At 40.1% G+C, this 19,643-nt stretch overlaps 2 protein-coding genes across 3 annotated transcripts in view; both read left to right on the top strand.

Annotated features, from left to right (window-relative positions):
* The first annotated feature begins 507 nt into the window (after positions 1-507).
* Positions 508-14,935, top strand: asxl2 (ASXL transcriptional regulator 2). 2 transcript variants are annotated; one of them, XM_078276874.1, is made up of 12 exons: positions 508-675; positions 2,115-2,197; positions 3,320-3,428; positions 3,659-3,800; positions 5,323-5,441; positions 6,514-6,634; positions 7,030-7,089; positions 7,891-8,051; positions 8,398-8,494; positions 8,639-8,744; positions 9,396-10,122; positions 10,525-14,935. In XM_078276874.1, exons 1-12 carry the CDS (start codon positions 619-621, stop codon positions 12,328-12,330), a joined length of 3,588 nt encoding a protein of 1,195 aa, XP_078133000.1. In that variant the 5' UTR covers positions 508-618; the 3' UTR covers positions 12,331-14,935. The 2 variants fall into 2 exon arrangements, with proteins under 2 accessions (XP_078133000.1, XP_078133001.1); XM_078276875.1 differs by lacking the exons at positions 508-675; positions 2,115-2,197; positions 3,320-3,428; positions 3,659-3,800 and adding an exon at positions 3,826-4,634.
* A 1,018-nt stretch (positions 14,936-15,953) lies between these two features.
* dtnbb (dystrobrevin, beta b) overlaps positions 15,954-19,643 on the top strand; it is a 39,818-nt gene continuing 36,128 nt past the window's right edge. Inside the window, exons 1-2 of the mRNA XM_078278195.1 lie at positions 15,954-16,088; positions 18,705-18,750. The gene's annotated coding sequence lies outside the window, so the exon portion shown is untranslated. The remainder of the gene's footprint in view (positions 16,089-18,704; positions 18,751-19,643) is intronic.

Genomic DNA, 19,643 nt, shown 5'->3' with positions numbered 1-19,643 from the left:
CAAAGAACAGTTATTGGAATAATATATAATAATATACATTTCCCATTATCAGACAATAATTTATAGGTACCGAATACGGATATATATTGTGCATCCCTAGCCAGAATATAATCATTTGAAACCAGACATAAATAGTTTGGAGGATCTTTACAGTTCTTGTTTTTAATTTGAAGGGGGGGGGGCACCTGGTTTAGCCTGTATGCTTGATAATGAATTGTTGCTTCAATTTCTAGCTGATGTAATTGTGAGCCAAAAATGTTAAGAAAGCTTGGAATGCTCTCTTGATTAGTTGCCTTATTTTTTCATAGTTGTCAAAGTCCATTTGCTTACACATGAGAATAAACACTAAAATGATCTTAAACTGCCTACTGTATTTTCCTATGAGCTGCGGTTATGTTGCTGTCTTTCTGTGACACTGGCCTTAATTGCAGCTATGAGCTTTATGTGGGAAACTTTGCAATGACAGCTTTATACAGTAAGGTGACGTTTCCTTCGGAGTCACATGACTCTTTACAGTAAGTCCAACATGGCAGACGGAGTGGATCTTACGCGGTAACTAAAGCAACATTTCAACTGGAACAGACTAATTCAACACTACTCTGCAACAAGACATCAACAATGAGGGAGAGACAGAAGAAAAAGAAGGGGAGGACGTGGGCGGAAGCCGCTAAAACGGTATTCTAGTTGTTTTTATCTGTCGTTTGTTGTGGTTGTTTTCCTTGAACGCTCCCACTTGTACAACTGTGTTTATGAGTTCATGACCTGCTAGTGGAGATGTTGCGTACACCGCGCAAGGCCCGTGTTGACGGTATTTGGAAGACCGCTGTCACTAGCCGTCAAGCTGCCACCGTTGAGTACATCTGCAGCGAGATGACAGTCAGCTGTGTGCACCCAAGCATCTTTCCAAAACACCTCCGTGTGTTATGCCTACACAGTGTGGGTGACATGTTTGTCACGATTTGAAGTCGAATAAAGTAACCGTTAAGTAATCGCGTCAGTGTTGCGCGCTAGCCAGGTTAGCACGCTAGCTTCTGCTAACGCAACTCAATCCAACAAGTTTGTTTGATATCAGCTGCAAATAAAACACAATGGAAAAAAAGTGTCCTGTTAAACTTATTCCCCCTGCGTTGCCTTAATTCCACAATAGATCACCAAGTTAATATATTGTATGCCAACGTTTGGCGACATATCCGAATACAGTAACGTTATGTTAATGAATGCTGCTAGCATTGTAGCTAGCTGTCTAGAGTAACATGCTAATGACTACAAAATACCTAAACCTCCAACAACTATTTTATAATTAAAGCGTCATTCCTTGTGTAGACAGCCACTGTTCAGTTATGCGTTAGCTTCACTGAGTTATTTACAGTAAGCCACATTTTCTTTTCCTAGGATGGCAAAGGCATGGGGTAGCCATGACCCGTCCTACTTTCCCTTTGATTGGCTGGTGGTCGTTGCCTGCTGTGATTGGATTGGTTAGCTTTAGGCAAGAGTAAGTGGGATTGGTTAGGGTCAGGGTAGGCGTACATTCCTAAGAAAGAAACACTCACTTACAGTAACTAGCTAGTTTGCTCACATAAACACCCAAAAAAAGTCCGGTTTTGCTGAGATGCATACATATTAAAGCAATGAGGGGATACACGAGCAGTCGTTACAAAAACGTACAAGATAGGAGCAAAATAAAAGCAACATTGTTTGCTCAACACTAGATGTTTTTTTTTATTTTTATTATTATTATTATGGAGTGAACGTTTCTGTACCATTACTGTACTGTGATGTTAACATGTTTTGCTGATGGCTAATGTTAAACGTTTTTAAAAGTGGTCTTGCTACATTCCCTGTTAAAACATATGGCAGTTTTTCCTTGGATGAGAGTGCCTCAGCCATATGTTATAAGTTAGTAGTTAACTAAGCATTTGGTGTTTTTGGATTATTTTGAGCAGCATTATATATCCTGCACTTACACAGTCAAGGAAACTAATCCTTTGTAGAAACTTGTTAGAAAGCTTTACTATGTGAAATCGCACCATCATGTTTTATGACAACCACTCTCTCTTGAATAACTCAACTGTACAATTTTTCTATGACAATGATAATTTGTCATTGTGCTGTAGGTTTTGGAGAAATACCCTAATACGCCCATGAGCCATAAAGAGATCTTGCAGGTGATCCAAAGAGAAAGGCTCAAGGAAATTAGGTATGTTACTAATACTAAAGGTATGAACATAATACTATGTTCCTGGCATCGTAGCTTTCCTATAGCAAATGCCCTTCAGATATAGGAGACATTTTCATGTGCGAGAGAGTACACAGCTCTTCCCTCTGTTATTGATTGATCATATCATGTATTTCCCTTTTTCTTGTTCACATAGTATTTCACTCAATTAATAATTGTTTCATTTCTTTTTGTTTCATTGTCACTGTTCTCATCCAGAAGGTAAGGAAAAGCTAGCCCCCACCCCTTATCTTAACAAACTCACTGCGTTTGGTTTTACCTTTTGCATGTTATTAACAATAACATGTTCGGTTGCATAAAGACAGGACTCACACACTCATATTTTACCTAGACTTGCCATAGCCATCTGTAGCCACCTGTTGCATAAAAACACAATTTCATTTTTCAGTATGGTAAATTACTCGATGTTCTAACAAAGTAAAGCATGGATCCTAATGGCGATGTTTTTACTCTATACAGATTGAAAAGTTCAACAAAGTTAAATGAAATTATCCAAATAATTGTATGGGGTGTACATTTAATGAGATAAATGATTTGCTGGCAATATCTGTAAGCCTAAATAGTGTAATTTTCTGAATTAATTACAAACAGATGTTGCATTTTTTTCAATCTCAATGCATTGTATTACTATATTGCTTAATGCACTTTAAGTTTTATACTGCAAGTTGACAAAAATGCATTTTTGTGTCACTATGTACCTCTGGATACATCTTTTGCATGACTGCTGAGGCACTTTTAAATGACTCAAGTTTGCCTTAAAAATGTTTGACTTAACTAGAGCAGGTTTTTATGCAACAGACAAAGTTATGCCAGACCAGTTCAGTCTTAGAATATCAGGTCCTCCTTATAATGATTATATTGTCTTGAACCAGTTTTATGCAGCTGATTCTGTATAAAACATTCAGGAAATTTCCCCACAACTACACTGCGAATCTGACCTGAACTCATACATGTCCTCTTGACGCATGATAGCAATTTCTCCCCAGATATCAGACCAGCCTTGACCCTTCTTTTATCTTTCTCCTAGCTGTCTGAGTAATTGGGGAACAGATGTATAATTTGCGTTTTTCTCTCATGATCCAGTGGAACCTCGCCGCTGGCATGTCTGAACGCAATGCTGCACACAAACTCTCGTGGTGAGGAGGGGATCTTCTACAAAGTTCCAGGCAGAATGGGGGTCTACACATTAAAGGTTAGTTAGACACAAAGCAGCTTTCACTACTGTGCTGCGTTAGGCCAAAAATAGGCTACTATTAAGTAAAAGATAATTCAAAATGTCAGTCTACTTTAGGGACAGGGAAATATAAATATGCGTGCGTGCGTGCGTGCGTGCACGCGTTGTTTTTGAATTACTGCTTGGCTTTTCTTTTTCTGTATCTATAACATAAAGGTAATATACTCTATTTTCTCTTTTTTATGTAGAAGGATTTCTCAGTTGAGGCGAACGAGCTGTCTGAGGAGGGTTCTGAGGAGAGCAGTGACAATCTCTCTGACTCCCAAAGCACAGAAAACAACAGCAGTGCCATCGCAGGAGAGGGCAGGAGAGGAAGGTGGATGCGAAGAGGTACTGTGCACCGCATACAGAATCATTGTTAACTGTTTGTACATTCACTACATCTCTTAAGTCACTTCAAGTAGAGTGTACAGACCATCATCTCCAAAAGCTTTTTTGAATCATTAAGGAATCACCCATTAACATTCATAATAGCTTGAATACATGACTATTTATTACAGATGTTAACAGAAATTATATTACATTATTTAATTTAAGAATTTGCAAGAAATTAAAAAAAATGTCACCACAACATCATAGCTAAACGTTCCTGATGTAAGACTAATTTTTAAAAAGCAAACTAAATACATTTATTAAATACCCTGAAAATACAATGCTCAAATTTGTTTTATTTGCAAACTCTATTTTAAGTATTAAATAGTTAAATAGGCTTCTTTCTTGTCGCATACTAGTCACTTCTGTTAAACGATCATTCAGGTAGACTCAATAGAAGAGAAAGATACTCCATCAACAGCAGCCTCAATAGAAAATAACACTGACTGTAGCGCTCAATGGTGTTTTAAGACCCCAACGTTGACTTCAAGGCAGCGCTGCGACCATCACTTCAAGCCACCTAATCCTAGTACTTTCCAGGCAGCGCTGCCTGGAAGACGACGTTGGGGGCTTAAAACACCAAACACCGACTCATCATTAGCTGATTTTCGCTGGTTGGTTACCTAGTTATGACTATCAGTCAGAGTCAACGCCCCCTCCCAGTAAAAAGTTATTCCGGAAACACAGGAAACCAGCTGCAGTAGCAGTAGAAGAGGCAAACACAAGTTACACCGTCTCCTCACAAAATAATTCCTGGATTACACTGAGCATCAAACATGATAATAGCAAAAGGTGGGTTTTATCTTTTAAACAAACACACCGTGTCCATAATGTCTTCTGTTAATTGTCAGCAGAGAAGCTGCAGTCTGCACACGCCGGTCACATCAGAGCAGTGTTTGCTCTTTCGTGTGTCTGTGGTGTCAAATCATTGTGAATTGCACACCTGATTGCAGCGCAACTTTGGAGGATGAACCTTTCTTCAAGTAGCAATTATTTTTTGTTTTCTTCAGTCTGTGCTCTCACTGACTCTCATTATTTCTTTCTGCCACTTGAATATCTTAAGTGACTGTTAAAACAGGAAACTGTATTTTCTAAGTACGACCCATGACCGCTTCCTCATTATGCACAAGTTAGAAACTGCCAAGCAAATAACTTAGGTTTATATCTGAGTGGGAGGACTCACATAGTTTTATTTTTTAACTAATCAATGCAAAGCGCTACATAGTCGAATGCCAATTAAGTGGCATCAAAAAAGCAACAAGTGGAAAAGTAGTTTAAAAAAAAAAAAGAGAGGTTACTGGGAACAAGCTTCCTATTGAGATGTTCAGCCCATTTTTTGTGATATGATATACTAGCAAGGTAATGCAATCTGCTTCTTTGTGCATGGTATTGGTTTCAGTTTCATCAAAACAAAAGCATGATGTGATAAAGTCTGTACACCACCCTCAGGAAGTGTATTTTGTGCTTTTGTATTTGGTAGTTCCCTCCATGCTGCAGTCACAGCCGTCCTCTCCGCAGCCTCGATGCTCGTCGCCTTCTGTCCCCACCGGTAAACTCATCTCTCCGTCGCAGAAACACAGCAAGAAAGCTTTGAAACAGGTACTGATGGGTTCGTTATTCTTCATATTGTATTGTGTAAATTACAGCTACTCAGTGGAGTAAGTACTATTTTCACATGTCTCAGATGGTACACGAGTTCCTGCACCAAACTCACATACACCTATATACACCCTGCCACCTCACACTGCAACACATAAATAGATTCTGGTTAAGTATATTAATGTTTTCGTATATTTGTTCTTGCATTTATATATATATATATCAAGTGTAGTTTTTTTTGTGATTAACAGTTTTTTTTTAAATACAACAAAGTGTAGAATTTTTAAAGAAGACAAGTGCTATTAAATCCCAAAAACAGTACTAATCTGAATCTAAATCTCACACCTCTGAACTATGTGAAAATACTTACTTTTACTTTTCTGCAATTTTCACTACATTTATCTAAACTTTTCCGCTGACACGTTTTCAGTAAAGATGTAGATAACCCATGTTGGCTTTTCAGCAGGCGCCAACTATCTTTCCATTCCCTGTCTGTAAAACATCTGTTTTACAGTATTAATGTCCTCATAATCCACCCTGTTTAACATTTTCCTATTGGCTGCTTTGTGCTTTTTGTGTTCCGTTTAATTAGATTTCACTTGATTGCACAGATTGTAATTCACTCCATCTGTGCTGGTGTGGAATTTTCAGCTCTGTAAGACCAATTTGTGTTCATTTATTGGGCGTAAGCAACACTAGAAGATGGTGATTTGGCTAAAATATTAGCGCTGGAGAGACTTATTGTGTATTTTCCTTCTGTGGTTTCCTTTTTACTTCAATCAGCTAAAACAAAAGAGACACTCGGTGGACTGTCTTGGATTGCTTCTATAATCCGTTGACATTGTGTTTGGGAGGTGATCAGACTTTGAATTGAATTACTGAATTTACAACACAGAGTTGATTTATGCTTGTGTTATGCAACCTTTGTTTCATTACTGCACTGTTATTTAGCTGTTTAACCAGGCAAGTGGCCCTGGGAGTAGTTGCAGGGAAACAGAGGGTTACACACATTCACACTCTGTGTTTCTCATACTGCTGGCTATTTGCTCCTTCCTTATTCTGCTCATTTTAGGCCTTGAAGCAGCAGCAACAGAGAAACCAGCGCAGACAGGGGGGGATGCCAACCACCTCCAGTCCTAGACTGCTTCTGAAAACCATCAAAGATATGGCTGACAACATTACTACAAAGACTGGTGGGTGGCGGCTATTAAATTGTCAAATACCAAATAAAATGAAGTTAGTAGTAGTCATCTTTTGGATATTTTACTGATGTACACGGCATGATATTATTATACACAGTTTTGAGGATAAATGACTGATATTGGTGCAGTTCTTAGGTATTGTCCTGTTATCATGCACAATTTGAAGGAGCTGATGGGATTACATTTCACTGGACTTGTACCTTGTACAATTTCATGTGACAAATAAAACTGATTACAGGTTTGCATAACTACACAACAGAAGGCATAGTATTATTATCATCCAAACATGACTCATATAATTGGCAACATCAGTGTGGAAACAGTTAGATCTCTGGTTTGCAATTTCTCAGAGCTTTTCCTTCTACTCCTTTCCCTCTGTCTAACAGACTTATGCCACCCAGTTGTTCCCAGGAAGGGTTCTCAGAGGTCAGGCCGCCTTAATGCAGGTAATTCAGACATCTACTTTATTTATCCGAGTGGTTTGGAAATCTTAAAGGAAAGGGCTGGTGATAGCAGATCCCATGAAAAGACTAAAACCAACATTCCTATCCTACTATCAAGTATTGCCTGTGTTGCCAAAGTCTAGTATAGCATATTCCTCTGTTGTCCAAAAAGTATCACAAACCACACCGATGCACTGGGTGGCATGTTCTTTCATTACAGTGAACAGAAGACAATGTTCTGGTGCTGTAAATAAATACAAGTGCGCCACAAATGTTTTAATCCGCTGCCTTAAATAGTCTCCAACAAATGCATTATTTACTTCTGCTTGAGTAGCATTTACTTAAAACTGCCCAGCTGTTTTAGAAATGTTATTCTTAAAAAATAGAAGTATATATTTGTGTTTTTAAAGGTAGGAACCAAAGTGCTTGGGGCTTTTTGCCATATACAGGGTAGGGAAGTCTGAAAGACGGACATATGCATTGTTGGTTTTGGTCTTTTCATGGGATTTGTTGACTAGTAGAAAAGGAATAACACTAACCTTATCCATTACAATAGTTAATATAATCTGACAAATGTATATCTACTTGCTTGGACTTAGATAGAGTTAACTGAATTATTTCATAAGTAGTTGAGAAACAAGTGAAATGATCCCACATTAGCAGAACAAAGAATGTTGGGAAGGAAAACAAATTACACGACCACATGGGAGAGTAAATTACTCAAGATGTCAGTTGCAAGATCGGCATGTTTCTGCATTGCTGGATCTGTCTTGGTTTACATCTGTTTCCTGTTTTGTATTGCAGGGCAGCTGAAACGTACCAAGTGTAATATAGATGTGGAAACACCAGACTCCATTTTGGTTAACACTAACTTGCGGGCGATCATCAACAAGCACACCTTCTCGGTCCTGCCCCCAGACTGCCAACAGAGACTGCTCAAACTTCTGCCTGAAGTTGACCGGCAGGTGGCTCTAAAATAATATACTTTTTATGCTTTTGTTGCATTATCTAGCACTAAATGTAGAGTGTAATATTTTTGCATGTCATTTCCCATCTTTCCTGTCTATCGTCAGATAATGACTAATGATAATAATAATAATATATATAACTAATAATTATAATTTTAAAAATAAAGAAAACCAGTCTGCACATATACATATCACACAGCTAACTTCTGTACAGCATTAACTCATGTTCACTGATTCTACACAGTTAACTGTACATAGCATATGGGAAGCATAAGTGGATGTACTGATGCAGTGATGGTGACTGTGACGATGTTAGTCACAACATTGTGCCTCCTCTCCTCAGGCTTGCATGGACGGTCTTCTGAAGGTGACTAGTTCTGCTTTGAACAATGAGTTCTTCACATCAGCAGCTCAGTCTTGGAAGGAGAGACTGTCTGAGGGTCAGTGCAACTGTTTCCAACTGATAATAGCTGCATTCAGCATCATATTCAAAGAAATATTGCTGTCACCCAAGGTTTAGTGCCACTACACAGAACGAGTCTGACTTTTCTTTTTTTTTTATTACGCAACTTTGTTCTTTACAGGGGAATTCACTCCTGAGTTGCAGCTACGAATGCGCCAAGAAATAGAGAAGGAAAAGAGAGTAGAGCACTGGAAGGAGGCCTTCTTTGAAAACTATTATGGTGAAAAGTAAGTTCTCCTATATGATATATTATTTATATTCATTCACTAAGTTGGAAGGTATATTATTTTCATATTTTCCAAACGCCAAAATGAAAAGCCCTCTACCCATAGGACCTACAAACAGACTTACTTTTCCTCAGGATTATTTTCTTCTCGTCATTATGATTGAATATCTAATATTTTAGATATAGATTTGCATTGTTATTAAATGGTGGTGTGTTTGAAAGGCTTATTTAAAGTTGAATGAAATTCCAAATATGATCCAATCACCACCCTCATCTCCCTCTCACATTACAGGAGTAAGATTTCCGGAACATATAACTAACATTATTAGTAGAAGTACAGTGTTTGTTCACAGTATTCATCACATACTTTCAAATTGAACTGCTTTGTATCCAACAACATCATATTGCTTCAAGACAAGGCTAAATCAAATTAAATCGACTTGGTTAGCTGCTTAAAAATGTATCTAATTTGGCAGCTCATTGATTGATCAAGATACCAACCGAAGCATACTCGCCTCTCATACTTCATACTAAGGCCTCTCATCAATCAGGTGCAGAATATGGCTTATTCAATAAAAAATACAGAACTTTGTGTAAATTAAGAACACAAATTTGGGGAATCGGAGTAACCTTTGTTTCTCTTTCTCTATAGTTCTGGGCTCAGCTTTGGGGAATCCAAAGAGCTGACAAAGGCTGATGTGAATCAGGAGTCTGCCAGGCCCCAGTCCCCCCCTCATCAGACAGGACCTGCCGCTCAAGCACCAGAGGATCCCAAGGGCTCCAAGGACAGCAGCCAGACTGATGCTGCGACCGTTGTGAAAGACATGAAGCCAACAAAGGATCTTCTGAAGGCGCAGCCTGCTCAGAGAGAGCCAGTCTCCACCACAGAGCCCATGAAGACACGGCGCTCACAGTACGCTGAGGATCGTAAGTTGAACGCAACAGCACAGTCTGGGCCAACACCTGTGGTGAAAACACTCGAGGTTGAGAGGCCGACTGAACGGGCCCCAGTAGGTACACTGCCTGAAAAGGAGCATAAAGAGGAAGTGAAGGAGGAGAAAACTGAACTCCCCCAGTCGCCTGTGAAGAAGAGCGGCCCACAAAAGGATAGTTCAGAGCTAAAAGAGGATCAGCCAGTGTCTGTAGTTAAGCCCGCTGAGGAGAGCAAAGAGGTCAACCCTGAGCCCAGTGGCCCCTCAGAGCCGCTGAAAAGGAAATCTCTCAGTGAGATTGGGGATGAATTGACACCAGAGAAAAGGCCCCGTATGTCCTCAGTTTCCTCAGTGTCCTCAGTCTCCTCTGTATCTCCTCCAGCGTCATCCGTATCCAGCCCTGCTACACCAACTTCAACAACAAATCAGAGGGTTCCACCACTCAAGGTAGGAAAAAGGTCTCTGAACACAAAGTCTCTCTGATCTTCTTATCCTTAGAGTACACAAATGTTGAAAGGTGACTCTGATAAGTTTGTAGCCTGCTTCTTTGCAGAAGGTGGTAGCTGTATTTAGCTTAGATTCACAGCAGTTTGAGTGGATTCCAATGGCAACCAAGAGTCATGGCAAAAATGTGTCTAAGGACAAAAATGTCCTTAGAAATTTCTCGAACCCCTCATGCATTTCTCTGCCAGGGTTTTGTAGCAAAGAGGAGTAAAATAACGTGACACAGAAGTAGTTTATTTAGGTGTTTTGGAGAAACTTTTTCATTTGTATTAGGGAGGTTTTTCATTTACTTTTATATGCATATCTTGAAATAATTCTCTAACATCTCCTTTTTTCACTTTGCAGATCCCAGTGTCACGGATTCTTCCCATTCCTTTGTCACCTAGCCAAGTCTCACCCAGGACTCCCCTCCCGGCCCCACTTAGTAGCCCAGGCCGTACTGGTGCTCGCACTTTGGCTGACATCAAAGCCAAAGCTCAGCTTGCCCGAGCGCAGCGAGCAGCGGCTGCCGCAGTATCATCTGCGTCGAAGGGAGCGGTGCCAGGCCCAGGGCCAGGGGGAGGCAGTGGTGAGCAGACACAGCCCTCGCCCAGCCCCAGCCCAACATCCCCACAGGCATCAACCAGGTTACCAGCCTCCAGCAGCAGTGGTCAGACCAGTACTCCTCCTTCTCGCCCACTGGACTCTTTTGGCCAGTTAAGCCCAAACCGGTTTCAAACATCTTACTCATGCAAAACTGACGATAAAAACAAAGGTCATTCTGCTGGTACTGTCAGTGCGCCCGACAGCATTCAAATGCAACCCACTCTGCCATCTGTGCACACTCTGATGGGACAAGAAAGCCCATCACTTGCTATATCATCAACCAAGATCAGCTCCTGTATCCCTGCAAATAACCCGCTGGTCACTCAGCTTCTGCAGGGTAAAGAGGTTCCATTGGAGCAGATCCTCCCAAAACCGCTATCCAAGGTGGAAGTGAAGATGTCAAACGTACCCTCTGGTAGTAAGGGGAAGACACCACACTCTGCTGAGCACAGGTCTGATAAGCAGATGTCCAACCAGTTCAATACAGCAGGACACACAGAAGTTTTCTCAGAATACCCGAGACATCACAGGGAACTTCCTGATGAGGAGACTCAAGAGCAGATCCTGCAAGCTCTGATGCAGAGGAAAGGCCAGCAGAGCCAGCCTTATGGTGGTCTGGGGCCTCAGCACCCTCAGTACAAAGTATATCAGCTAGTGCATGCAGAAGAGCATCAGGACCAATCCAGGATTTCGGTAGGATTTCTGGGTCGTAAGAGGATGCCCAGGCCTGCCATGACGGGACATTACCTGCTTAATGTGTCCACATATGGCCGAGGACCAGAGAGCAAGAGACTGCACCAGTCTGTCATCCCAAACACGTCTATATCCAATTTAAAAAGGGAAAGCACAGAAGGAGAGGAGGTGGCCAAGGAAGAAGCCAGCAAATGCTTTTTTCCTGCTTCTGGGGTAAAAACAGAGCAGCATGGATATTCAGTAACCAAGTCTGATGAAGCAGCGAGCATTCAGCATTGCTCCAATGTAAAGACGGAGCCTGGATCAGAGGATAGTGCAGTCGGTGCCGATAACAACAGCACCAGTGTGACAGCCAAAGAAGACACCAGCCCTTTTTCTCAGTCACAACGAAGGCACCTCGAACTCTGCAATAGTAACCAAGGAAACTCTGAGCCATATCTTACCCAAGTGGACCCCAGTCACCAGTGGCAGTCGGCCTTTCAAACCCAGAGAACACTCAATAATCAGGAAGTCATGGCAGCATCGTGCTACAGTGGCACTATCAGCATGTCTGTACCTAACACTTTGAACCGCAGCAGTGCAGGCATCTGCTCTCCCACAGCCTCATCAGAGGCTGGCGGTGTCCACGGGAGCGTCATGTCTTTCTCAGTGACCGTCACCACTATACCTGCCGGTCACTCGTTAGACCACAGCAACCAGGGCGATCCCTCACCTGAGCAGTCGTTCATCGAAGGCTCCAACATGGAGGACGTCCAGTCTAAATGCTACTGCAGACTGAAGGCGATGATCATGTGCAAAGGATGCGGAGCCTTTTGCCACGATGACTGCATCGGCCCCTCGAAACTCTGCGTGTCATGTTTAGTTGTACGATGATATGAAATGAATAATAATTAGAAGATACAGTATCGTGGTTTGATTTGTACTGAAGCAAGACCCAAAGCAGAAGCAGGTCAATCAGAATCAATACAAAATCACTGCTGGGCTGAAGCACATTAGCCACACTCCAGACAAAACAACCAGCATGTGGTTGCTGTTGGAAAGACAAGGATTTACACTGGATGGTCTTTTGTTTCACCAACATCTATGAAAAGTTGTTTCGTGCAATGTTTTGGTAGAAATGTCAATCAGTTGTCAATCAAATCAGTAGTCTGTCAGATATGTGACAAATATAAAATCTGGCAATGTTTGCACTCGGCTAGGATTAGTGTGATATATTTTTTAAAATATATATGTGTAGTTTTTAAAAAAGGAGGGAAAATGAATGTTGCTATTTTTGTAGAACATAATGACTTTTGTGTTAAGATTGACACTTTTTATTATTGGGCCTAATCAGTTATGGTTTAAAGGCTAAAAAAAAAAAAAAAGGGCGCTAATGATAATCATTGGTTGAAGAGTACCTCCTGGCATTTATGCACGCATGGCAGGGAAGTGCAACTCACAGTAACTATTTTATATAAAAACTGTACATTTATTATTGAACACACTCAGATTTAAGAATTAGAAAGAACATGTATAGTTTTAGAAAGAGTATATGAAATGGACTTAAAAACCACCTCGATATATGGTAGTAGTTGTGTACAGCACTTACATCTAAACATAGGGAAAAAGAAGAATCCTTTCTTTCGGCAAGGTCTAGAGTCACTTCCTACTGTGTGAACCTTCATTTTCTCCCCAAAAAAAGCCAGTTTGTAGATATTGTCTCCCGTGAGGTGGGTTTTCTCATGCCTGTACGTCTCTATAGATAGATCAGAAGTGGCAAACAGTAAAAAACAAACAAACAAAAAAAACACTCAAGCCAAGGGGAGAAAATGAAGATTATTTGTTTTTTCACTGTAAATATTTCCTCATTTACAGTATATGCCTAGATGTAGAAATGTATTTTTATTTTATTCGTGCAGCATACATTGTCTGAGCATATCTTGTTTATTACAACATCATTTTTACCGTGGAAAGAAAATGGAGAACAGTACGTTATGCTAAAACGCTAAATGCTTTATCATAGAATGATTCAGCATAGCATGCTTGAGTTTTACAAAATGATTAAGAGGTACAATATGACAGTGATTAACAGGCGGGTGTAACATTTCACTTTAAAATGGCTTTTTTCCCGAGAATTGAGAGAGTTACCCTCCATTTTAATGTGGTATGAGGTATTGTAAGGACAACATAATACTGGGTCATGTTTATATAATGTACAATAATGTATGTGTGTGATGTACAAGGATGAACCAGCACTTTTGTTACTGTGTTGTAACAGCCTTTTAGCTGCATTACGATGATGTTAACACAGTACAAATGCTTACTTTACCACATATTAACGTGCAAAAAGGCCAGTGTCAAGCGTTACCTCAGCAGGTTTTTCAGGTGTTCATGCTGATTACAAATTAAGACGCATCAACTTTATTTTGAAATCTCCTCGAGGTGAAAAGAAGACCTGTTTTATAGCAATTATTTCCAAGGTAATATGCCAAAGTCACCTTTTAAAAAAAACTAAATAATCACAACTTGTTTTTAATGTCTGACTAGTTAATCAAAGTAATATATTTTAATTAATATATTTTAATATAAAAAAATCTATTTGCTAATTGTTTTTGAAAATCAACAGGGTATTTACTATAATAATATATTGGCTGTCCGTTTTTCCTATAATTTTGTTTAGACTGGACAGACCACCATACAGAGAATAACTTGTTTTTTATAACTCAAATTGCCCAGGTATCAATATTCTGTATGGCCCAGTTTTTTCCCCCAATGGATCTGTTGGTCTATATTTTTCCATAGAGATGTTGTCTAATGTTTGTACCCTTTTAGCTGTCTACATGTGTCATTACCTTATAAAAACAAAAAGATATGTTTTTAAAGCACCATTTTTAGGTTAGTGGATTAATCAAAGTCCATTTTAAATGTATTTGTTATTAAATGGGGGGCTATGTCTTGTGGAAAATTGGTTTTAAAGATTGTGAGGTTATAATCAGGACAGTTTTCCACATATTTAGCATAGTCATTTCACTAAAAATGGTGTAACAGTATTTGATTGTTAACACAAATTCAATTTATCCCCCATACATATTTAGGTCTTATTTGGTTGAATGTGATGTTACGATGTTGTATTTACTCATGTAGTGTTGGGGACTGGATTGCACTGCAAAAACAATCAATCAACCCAAAAGGCAGCTGAAATCTTTGTTAATAAGGACTGAAACGTGAATCAGGCAGCCATCCCTAGTGTCATTGAAGTTACTTGTTGTGTGTGCACACAGAAGAGCAGTTCATAGAGAATTGGCCGGAAAGTGTCATGGGCAATCACCACCATTTTGAAATGTCACGTTTAACCCGCGGTGAGTTTGTTTAATATGTCTGTGTCATTTTGTCTCCATTTAAACTCCGGGTGAATGTAATATAGTAATCAGCACTTGTAAACAAAGTGTATTTTATCAGAAGTTATAGACTATTATGAATAAATAATGAAAAGAAAAGCTTTTTGTGTGTGTTAACTGGAGCTTGTCTCACACAGAGGCGTGTAACGGCCATTTAAAGTTCATTTTACTGGACACGATGAGTACTAAACGCTCTATGAAAATTGTAAGTTGTATAATGTGTTCTGTGGCTCTGGGAGGAGCTTTCCATAGTTTGAAACTAAATATCTTGGATTGGGCTTGAAATGCCTTCTAACTGTGTAAAAAGTCAAGCCTACATAAAAACTTTGGGACAAATGTAACAACTCACAAGGTGCATTTTTGGCAAGAAACGATCCAATCCAATCACTGAGCTTAAAACTGCTAACGGCGAGCTGAAGCTCACACTCACGCTTAATTCATTACTCTGGATTCTGCTCTTTGACCAACTTCTTCATGGCAACAGAGGCCGAGGCTCATGGGCATTATTGTATTTAGGGCCGTCCACCATGCCAAATGACAAACGGATGGACAAAACATGAATTCTTTATGTTGAAAAAAATAAATAAACTGGTAACTATAACATAGGCCTGCGGTCATTACAATATCCAGGAGGGTCCTGTGTTTCTATGGTCAGTAACATTGGAGACATCAATAAAAATAAAAAAAATGGGAATACACAATGGTGGAGAAAAGTCCCACACATATGCTAGTGATTTGCATTACGGGAAATGTCGGATCCAGTGTTTTTGGAGCTTGACTCATAAAGTCAGGCTAGCTCTGCTGCTTTGATTTTGTCCATTCTTTTATAAATCTGCTTCTTTTGAATCCCCCAACTTTAGGAAAGTGTAATACAAAATCACTGGAGTATCCCTTTAAATTCCATTTAATCTGTATTTTTGTTTTGTTTTGTCTCCACTCTATTATGCTGAGGATCATAATTCAGAGTAAAAGTAGCAATAGGCTAGTAGTAGTGCGCCTTTAACCTGCGTGCGTGCGCACATGCGTAAAGTAGGCTATAGTAGGTGGTCGCGCATGGCATCTCAGTGGCTGCTCGCGCTCTGCGGTCCTCTACCGCTGGGTCGCTGCTGATGCCGAGCGGAGCGGGGGCGCCTGTACACATCGGTGTGCGAATGAAACGGGATAGGAGGTTGAAATATGATTATGGATCGACCGAGCCGTTTCTCATCGCTCGGACAGCTGTAACGTCGGCGGACACGCGTGGATTCATCAAAGGTGAGAGTGCGGCTGTGAATCACGGAGGAGATATATCCTCCTTATTCACCCTGGACCACTTGTCCTCCCCATCTGATGCTGCTGCTGCCGATGATGGTGATGATGGTGATGCTCTAAACGCAACCTGCGTGATTCTCCTCCGGTAAAGGCCAGCTCCCTGCTAATGCCTCTTATTCGGCTGTCGAGACACCAGTGCGAACTGAAAAGATGCAGGATTGCCATTCTTTCTTGTCCAAAAATGTTATATGGGCATCACGACACACCATTCCCATTGCGGAAATAAGGTAAATAGAAAGTTAAATCAGCAATATGGCTGCGTTTTGTGTTCCGCCGTCGCTTCAGACGTGCATTTTAAGTGTTGCAGGATTGCTTACTGCGAGAAATGAGGCTTTAGAAAGCGAGAAGTGGATGATATCAGCGGAAGAGAGGCACTGCAGTAACCGGGTCCTTATGTTGACTCGCGTCAAAAGGATGTTGTCATTACCTCCAAGATGAAGGTGCGGTTACAGTAAAATGCACCTTATAATGATAACCACAGTCTTACTGGATCAAAAAAAGGCTGATATCGTAATTATTATGGCTTTATGATTATTTATGTGCAAATGAGTGAATGCAATTGACTAGAAATCCCATGAATTCAGACCTTTATCAATATCACACTGAGTCTGATCTGTGCCTTTCAATGTGCTCTGGTCTGTGAATTTATTTTGTTCACGAATTATTAGGAACTTCTCTGTTTCCTTATCTGCCATGGTGTGATCAACTACTGCATTAAACTCATTAATTTGCTGTCATGCACTGCTCACATTTTTCCAAACATTGCCTGCCAATGCAAGGCCTGAGTTGCCTACTCATGAATTTCTGCAGTTACTTCATAGGCGGAATATTTACAATGAACCATTGTTATTTTGTTCACATGTGTCTGTTGGGTCTCCCACTGCATCGCACGTTTTCTTCCCTTTCCTCCAAAGTACAGCAGCGCTCCTGTGACATATCCCTGAAAATACAGTGCATGTTGCCCCATTTAATATGGAATTAGGCTGACCCAAGTGTTTTCAAGTGCCATCATGGCCAAAGTGAACCCTTAACCCTGACTGAGTTATTGTCATGATTTGCCCACGGAGCTGCAAAGAGCCATAAGACTGTTTCAAGTAGTCAATTGCTGTTTAAATTTAGCATAAAGTGGTTTGTTGCTGTCTTAGGATGAAGCCATATCAGGCAATTAATTGATCAGTGGCACAACAAAATTAATTGGCAACTATTTTAGTAAGCGATTAATCATTTCAGTCATTTTTCAAGCAAACATTTTCCGGTTTCAGCTTCTCAAAAGTAAGGGTTTTCTGTTTTAGTCTGTCTTACTGTCTATTATTTAAATTCAATATTTTTGTAATGTTGTCAGAAAAACATAACACTTAAAGATGTCACTGTGATGGGTATGACGGCAACTAACGTCTACTATCACTATCGATTAATCTTCAGATTATTTTGTCGATTAATCAATCAATTGTTTTGTCCATAAAATGTCAGAAAATAGTGAACAATGCCGTTCCTTTGCAACTTCCTAGAGCCCAAGGCGACGTCTTGTTTTGTCCGAACAACACTCCAAAACCCCAAAATATTCAATTTACTATCATATACGAGGCAGAGAAGCATTCAATTACATTTGTATAGCTGCAACTAGCAAATGTTTGCCATTTCTGCAAAATAAATGACCAATATTATTATATAAAGTGTCTCTCTGTCTGTCTGTCCAATTGTTGCAACTATGGGTGCATGGATGGATTGATTTTTTGATTTTATTAGGATCCCCATTAGCTGATGCAGGACATCAGCTACTTACTCACTAAAATAATTGTTGTAACCCTGATAATATATAACATAATACTGAATATGAATGCATTTCAGTGGATGCCAGGGTCCTTTCAAAGACCCTTGCTGGTGCCTGTAACCAGCAATAAGAACCACTCAACACAAGCCAGAGTAGCACATTAGTGACTGGAAACAGGCCCCGTCATATGAGTAGAGATCACTGTGAGAAGAAGACTGTCTCTAAAACAAACAATGCAACAACAAAAAATGGAGAACTCCTGCCTGTCTGTAGACTTCCTGAGGGTTGCAGAACATTGGCTTCTTTGCTTTAGCTCTGCAGGTCAGCGAACGCACCCTGTGAACATGCATGTGATCTAGGCATGTTTGGGGCGCTTGGTCCGAGGCTGTCCGGGGCAAACCCAGTGCTTCTCACTCATTGGCCAGCTGTAATGTGCTCCGTGTCCGTCATCATTAAGTGCTTCCTTTGCGGCTCTCAGTCGGTGTCATTAGCCCACAGGATGCAGTCATTGCTGAGCGGGATGTCATGGAGAATTATCATTTGCACAAACCGCGGGCGCTGGAGTGCTCCCCAGCCAGCTCACCAATATCTCTACAGGAAGATAGAGAGGGGAAACAAAAGCACAAATTGAGAGCTAATTAAGTCCTTGAAGGAGGGAGAGAGAGGGGAGGTGTTAATTACTTATTCAAAAGTCAACTACATTTAATCAGCGAGGAATAGCTTATCCCGAGTAGTAATGTTGACATCAAGTTGAAAGACACCCTCACTAACTCTTCCATTCTTCACAGGGTCGATGTTAAGGGCTTCACTTGTTTGACATTCAACCAGCGACAGGTAAATATTGAAATCTTAAGTTATAGCTAAGACTAAAGTCTAAAAACAAATACTATTTTCCAATACATTATGCCTCAAATGGATGCCACTAATATAATGGTAATATTACATATCTTCATTTCATAAGAACAAGGTAACATTATTGTGAAAGAGCAATTGAAGATCTGTTTCTAGTTCAAACGTCCGCTGTTTAAGAAAAAACACCTGAAGAAACAGCATTAAAAGCCCTGATGACACTTATTGAAGAAAAGTAGATTGAAGGAATGAACGAATGAAAAGGAAACCTGTAGTGTTTCAAAGGGAATTTGTCTTCCACAAGTCTGAGTACTATGTTAAACCAGAAACTGACACGTAGAATGAACTCTCTTTGAAAAATACAACAAAGTCAACTCTGAAGTCGGGCGTCAGAGCAAAAGTTAAAGTTCAAACTGTTCAATAGAGTCTTTGGTATGAAAGAGATGAGTATCCTTTTTGTTCCTCCCTACAGCATCTTGATTCAACTGATTCAGTCAGTTGTTTTTGACGCTAAATACAGTTTGTCAACACACTTCAAAGATATTGTTTGACATTTTTGGAAAGGCAGATTTTGTTACCGTTGAACTGAGCAAGGCTAGCCGTCTTTATGCTAAGCTAAGCTAATCGGCTGCTGGCTGTAGCTCGGTTTCAATATCTCTAATCATTTTTAAGCGATTCAAATAGTAAATTAAGTAAAACAAAACGACAGTTCAGTGTCATAATCAGGCTAGCCTTTCAGAGTCTTTCAAAGCAATGACATTTTCATCCCTAACGTAACTGGTTACATCATCTCTTAAATAGCCAACCAAGGCCATATCATCTCTGTATTTTACAGTGAAGTGAATAGCTGGAGTGATGACTAAGACAGTCCTTGATGT

This window comes from Sander vitreus, chromosome 20, assembly GCF_031162955.1.
Source record: "Sander vitreus isolate 19-12246 chromosome 20, sanVit1, whole genome shotgun sequence".
Lineage (NCBI taxonomy): Eukaryota > Metazoa > Chordata > Actinopteri > Perciformes > Percidae > Sander > Sander vitreus.
The sequence above is the reverse complement of the archived record's forward strand: the minus strand, read 5'-3'. Positions and strand labels throughout refer to the sequence as shown.